General features: G+C 43.9%; 1 protein-coding gene across 1 annotated transcript; it reads right to left on the bottom strand.

The window, feature by feature from the left end:
* Positions 1–282: 282 nt before the first annotated feature.
* On the bottom strand, positions 283–5,137 carry LOC135505526 (galectin-3-like). Its single transcript, XM_064924595.1, has 6 exons — positions 5,074–5,137; positions 3,386–3,396; positions 2,554–3,135; positions 2,198–2,286; positions 1,764–1,935; positions 283–925 (listed from the first exon to the last, which is right to left on the bottom strand). The coding sequence occupies exons 2-6, from the start codon at positions 3,389–3,391 to the stop codon at positions 767–769; spliced, it is 1,008 nt and encodes a 335-aa protein (XP_064780667.1). The 5' UTR covers positions 3,392–3,396; positions 5,074–5,137; the 3' UTR covers positions 283–766.
* Positions 5,138–6,278: the final 1,141 nt, after the last annotated feature.

A 6,278-nucleotide genomic window follows, 5' to 3' on the forward strand; every position in this document is an offset into this window, starting at 1 on the left:
AATGATCATACTGTTTGTCTTACTCCACATGTCTTTGAATCTATGCTTAATGTCTATTTCCCCTGGTTTTATTGTGAGTGTTGTGTGAATGTGATTTGTTTGTGTGCATCGAGTTGACTGTCAAACCTGTCTTGATATTGCCGTTGTATGAGAGGTCTGATACAATAAAAATATTTCAAAGATAACTTCATTCAATTTAATGGTTTTATTTCATACAATTTTACATGTACATTTTAGTCATTTAGCAGTCGCTCTTATCCAGAGCGACTTATAGTAGTGCGCGCATACATTTTCATACTTTTTGACCATACTGTTCCCCCATGGGTATCGAACCCACAACCCTGGAGTTGCAAGCGCCATACTCTACCAACTGATTTACAGTGGCAAAAGTTAACCCAGCTGGTTAGATTCTAAAAACAACCCCTGAAGGACGCTGAATCCTCTCATATAGAGATGTTCTGTAACTACTGATATCTTTAGTCAGTTCAAAGTCATAAAGTATGTATATTTATATAGACATTCAACAGAAAATCGTTATATGAAATCTAAGAATTACAATTAAATGGCAGTGTTGAATTCGTAGGCCTTTAACATTACACACATTTGCAGATGGAGTGTTTTGTTAGTGGGAATTAATGTGGTTTTAAGTGTACAGCTCATTATCATCATAAAACGGGTGCAAAGACAAATGCAGATTGATGCCATGTTATGCATGTAGCCTATGCTGGCTGCTATATACTGTATATGGATGTCGTGGGTGTGGGTGTCATGGCATTGTGTCTACGTTGATGGAGGTGAGGATGACATCATAGAGGATGTTGACGTGATCGATCTGGCTGAGTTCTCTGACACGGTGTTTAAACTCAAACCGCTGAGCTCCGTTCACAGCCACCTTGAACTCCCCAGATGTAACCAGAATCTTCATCTGAAAGGAAAGGAAAGACGAACACTCTTAAAGACGCACTATGCAGAAATCACGCCGTCATTTCCTGGATGCTAAAAATTCTAATAGTTTGCCTAATTTCAGTTTGTGACAAAACAAGCAAGTATAGTGAAGAGAATCATTATACCATCTGAACACAGGAGGCTGCTGAGAGGAGCATGGCTCATTATAATGGCTGTAATGGAACTGCTGCAATGGAATCAAACACGAGTTTGATGCGTTCAATACCGTTCCATTCACTCTGTTCCATTCATTACTATGAGCCGTTCTCCCCAATTAAGGTACCACTGACCACCTCTGCATCTAAACCTTGAAATATCTTTTCAAAAAGCAAAAGTATTGTTTTTTTCAGCTGTTTGAAGCTGCTATACAGAACTAAAAGCATAGAAATAGTGCATAGATCTACCGCTTCTGAGATTTGCTTTCAATGATAATGACAGATCTATAACATATTTGTCTGTGAATTTGGTCGGGTTGCCCCAAAAGTTACGCTGCAGCTTTAAGCCAGATTGGCTTTGCAAAATAGCCTGCTTCGATAAAGATCCCTGAAAGGTACATCTGACTTCCTTCCGGACACTCAACAACACATAGACTCACAGACAATGCTTCAGAGAGAGGATATCCCACAGTGCTGATCTATAACCTACTTTAGTTAAAGTACTTTATCACTGTACTAACCTTAACTAGTAGAGAACAATAAAAACAACTAACCATCGTTCTATGCTAATTAATGATAGCAAACACACTTTTCTATGTTCCATTTATTAGTTAGAACAGTAGGGGCTACAGTTGCACTGCTATAAATAATATTCCCACTGACCTCGAAGGACTGTCCTGCCATGAAGGGGAAGCCTCCCTGTGTGTGCCTCTCCTCCTTCCCCCAGCGCTCTCCCACCATGGTGTTCCTCACCACTGCCTGCTTGCCCCCCTCACTGAACCGAGGGTTGAGGTGGAAGGCAATGTCTTTACCTCGCAGGAAGTTCACTGTGAACCTGGAGGGGATATGATCAATTAAAACAGTTTTATTCATCAGATTGAGAAAAGCATGGGCCAAGACATTAGTGAGTGAAAACAAGCCACAGTCACCAGGTTGATAGGCCCACTCTTCCAGTCAACAGTACAGATTGACTTATTCCATCAGTTGTGTTCAAATAACATACTGGAAATGTGTACATCTAAGGGATAATTCAGGGATCTTAATACTCCTAGTAAACAACAAAGACCATAGTAGACTATGGTAGTTGATGAACTCACTGCTTAGCATTTGGTTTGACCCGGCCCATGATGGTGATCATCATCTTGTCGTAGATGCCTCTTTGTAGGTTCAGGTTGTAGGGCACGCTCTATACACCAACACAACACACTGACATTTAGGATATGGCTCTGTCTTCACACCAACACAATGTCTTTGCCAATTCCCTCCTTCCATCCACATCCACTGTTGTGACATTGTTAGATGACTTTGGTTATTGGTTATTGGTTATTACTGTACGGTCAGAACTAGAAGCACAAGCTTTTCACTACACTCGCATTAACATCTGCTAACCTATATGTGACCAATAACATCTGATTTGATATAGAAAATCCTTCCCTCCCTCCTTGTCTCTCACCAGTCCAGCTGGTGCAGGTGTGAAGCCATCTGTGTCCTGAACAGGGCTTAATGGCCATCCAGATCCTGGGTTAACGCTCGGGCTAAGGCCTGGGACTGGCCACCCTGGGACACTAGGCTGACTGGGGCCCTGGACCTGGGCTTGAATCAGAGCTGGGCCTTGAGGTTGAAGATGCTGGGGTGTAGGCTGAGGCTGGGGATGGGGTCCAGGCCAGCATGGCTGGCAGGGATGGGCTGGAGATGGTTGTGGTTGGGGACCAGGCCAGTTTAGAGATGGAGCTGGGGCTGGTTGGGATGGTTGCGGACCAGGCCAGTTCCAGTTTTGGGTTGGAGCTGGGGCTGGTTGGGATGGCTGTTGCTCAGGCCAGCAGGGGGTGTTGGGCTGCCCAGGAAAACAGGGCATTGGCTGAGGTTGAGCCGGAGCTGGGGCTGGTTGGGATGGTTGTGGACCAGGCCAGCAGGGGGTGCTGGGCTGTCCAGGAAAACAGGGCATTGGCTGAGGTTGGGTGGGCTGTTGGCCAGGCTGTGTCGACCAGACAAGACCCCCTGGTTGCTTCTGACTGGGCCAGATACCGTTGCTTCCCTGGGGGGTATAACCAGAGGACGGACAGCCACACAGAGCATCAGAGAGCTGGGGGGGTCAAGATTAATACACACACACACACCGTCAACGATACACACATGCACCAACACTCATGCACACACTCCTATACATACAGACACAAACAGACTATTTCCACACAATATTTCAAGAATACTGAGACAGTTCCTTTCAGGGATAGTTCTCAGTCGTTAGTTGTCAGTGTAGAGGTTGGAGGAGGTGAGGTACTTACTTCCATAGTATCTGTAAGTAAAGAGAGAACAGCATCACTACGATTTTTTATCTTCATCAGAAACGGAAGCAGTATTGCAGCCATGGTCCCCTAACAGCAGAAAAAAATCCCTCTTGCAAATCACCATGGTCAGATCATCAGGGCATTCAGTTCAAGTTCATCGTTTCCCCCAGTTTCATCCCTGATTATACCAGCTTATCCTAAGGGACATTAGAGAGGGACAGTCATGTCCCCCTCTCCTCTAAAGTACCAACTGACAGCTCAGACAAAATAAGCAGGAGTTTGGAAACAGTCCTTGGTGAATTCAAATTGGCTCACAACATCTCCGTATTATTGTAGACCAAGTCCCTACTCATAGACAGAGTATGAAGGTCGAAGGTCACCATAAAGAACATTGTAACACTGGAGGAAAGACCATTGTAATACTTGGAGGAAATTGACACAATATGGCATCTATTGCATAATAAAGCCCTTTGTGAGGAATGTGTATGGAACTGTGAATCTGTTGTCTGTAATCATTCTGCCACAGTCACACAAGTGACTGTCCTCTCCTCCTGGCACATCAGATTCCACAGATAGCTACTCACCAATTACATCATAACCTGATTACCTGCCCTCAGACTAGTCTTGCATTTGCTGTGCATTGTCTTTGTCTTATAGACTATAACATGACCGCAATTATGATATGGATGCGTAGTATAAGATAGGCTCCCATCCCATAATAGGCCTCCAAACTGTAACTGCAGTCCTGCCCAAATAAGTTGATTACCTTTTCTCAGCAGCTACGTTAAGAAGCAACAATTCAGTCTAACATATTTGTTTTGTATATTTCTTTGTCATTCAGAACGGGACATTCAAGCCGTAACGTCTTAGAGTTCTTAGTTATATATATATATATATATATATATTTTATTTTTCTACTTTTGAACATTCCATAGATCACTACAAATATTTCTTTACAATAATTAAAACATGTTTTCAAACAGCTTGCTGAACATGTCTAATCTCTCTCATAGAAAATAATTGCCAAAATTGAGGTTTGTTTCACTCTATATGCCAAGACTTTTCACACTGCAAAAGGTTGGTTGGCCAAAGGAGAACTTTTGGACTGCAGCATAGCACACTCTAAAGTCGGATAACGTCAACCTTTAGCCCAGAACTAAATTGGCCGCAGAGCAAGCACCAACTTTTGGGGAGGGCTAACCAATGTCAGAGATCAGCCAAAACTTAATTGGAATATTCCCTCACTAGCCTAGCGGTTAAGCACATTGGCCAGTAACTGAAAGTTCGCTGGTTCGAATCTCTGAGCCGTCAAGGTGGAAAAATCTACCGTTCTGCCCTTGAGCAATGCAGTTAACCCCCAACATTAACCCCGGTTGCTGATGACATGGACGTTGATTAATGCAGCCCCCTGCACCTCTCTGATTCAGAGGGGTTGGGTTAAATGCGGAAGACGCATTATGGTTGAATGCATTCAGTTGTGCAACTGACTAGGTATCCCTTTTCCCCTTCTATGTATCATGACATATGATTCTGCAGAGCTGGAGCTAAGCTTGATTTCAAGTGAATTTAAAATTGCAACACAGTGTACAGTAAAACAATAAAAATATGATAAGAGCTCTAAACCAATGGGACAATACAATCTCAAACTCAGTCTCAAGACATAAATTAACGCAGCGTTACGTTACCTGTTATTCACTGCGCTTCTCAGATGTAACACTGTAGAACCAGGTTGTTGCTTGGTTGTTGAGGTGACAGCTAGGCAGCTATAGCAGGAATCCACACACACATATTTATGATCTCCTTTATACCTTCCCTTTTTCATTAGGCCACTCCCAACTCTTCTGGAAGAACCACGCCCAGGGGAAAAGATTCCCTGTCACAACATCTCTCTTATCAAAGTATGTTCTTCAATCTTACTTAAAGCAGATAACTAAACTCAGAAAAAAAGAAATGTCCCTTTTTCAGGACCTTGTCTTTCAAAGAGAATTTTGTAAAGGGTTTAAATACTGTTTCGCATGTTTGTTCAATGAACCATAAACAATTAATGAACCTGCCCCTTTGGAACGGTCGTTAAGACACTAACAGCTTACAGACGGTAGGCAATTAAGGTCACAGTTATGAAAACTTAGGACACTAAAGAGGCCTTTCTACTGACTCTGAAAAACACCAAAAGAAAGATGCCCTGGGTCCCTGCTCATCTGCGTGAACGTGCCTTAGGCATGCTGCAAGGAGGTATGAGGACTGCAGATGTAGCCAGGGCAATAAATTGCAATGTGCATACTGTGAGACGCCTAAGATAGCACTACAGGGAGACAGGACGGACAGGTACAGGATGGCAACAACAACTGCCCGAGTTAAACGCACAATCCCTGGACTGAGGGCTTGTAGACCTGTTGTAAGGCAGGTCCTCACCAGACATCACCGGCAACAACATTGCCTATGGGCACAAACCCACTATCGCTGGACCAGACAGGACTGGCAAAAAGTGCTCTTCGCTGACGAGTCGCAGTTTTGTCTCACCAGGGGTGATGGTCGGATCCGCGTTTATCGTCGAAGGAATGAGCGTTACACCGAGGCCTGTACTCTGGAGCGGGATCGATTTGGAGGTGGAGGGTCCGTCATGGTCTGGGGCGGTGTGTCACAGCATCATCTGACTGAGCTTGTTGTCATTACAGGCAATAACGCTGTGCGTTACAGGGAAGACATCCTCCTCCCTCATTTGGTACCCTTCTTGCCTCCAGCATGACAATGCCACCAGCCATACTGCTCATTCTGTGCGTGATTTCCTGCAAGACAGGAATGTCAGTGTTCTGCCATGGCCAGCAAAGAGCCCAGGTCTCAAAATATACAAATATTTACACATGTTAAGTTTGCTGAAAATAAATGCAGT

The sequence above is a fragment of the Oncorhynchus masou genome, chromosome 19, assembly GCF_036934945.1.
Source record: "Oncorhynchus masou masou isolate Uvic2021 chromosome 19, UVic_Omas_1.1, whole genome shotgun sequence".
NCBI lineage: Eukaryota > Metazoa > Chordata > Actinopteri > Salmoniformes > Salmonidae > Oncorhynchus > Oncorhynchus masou.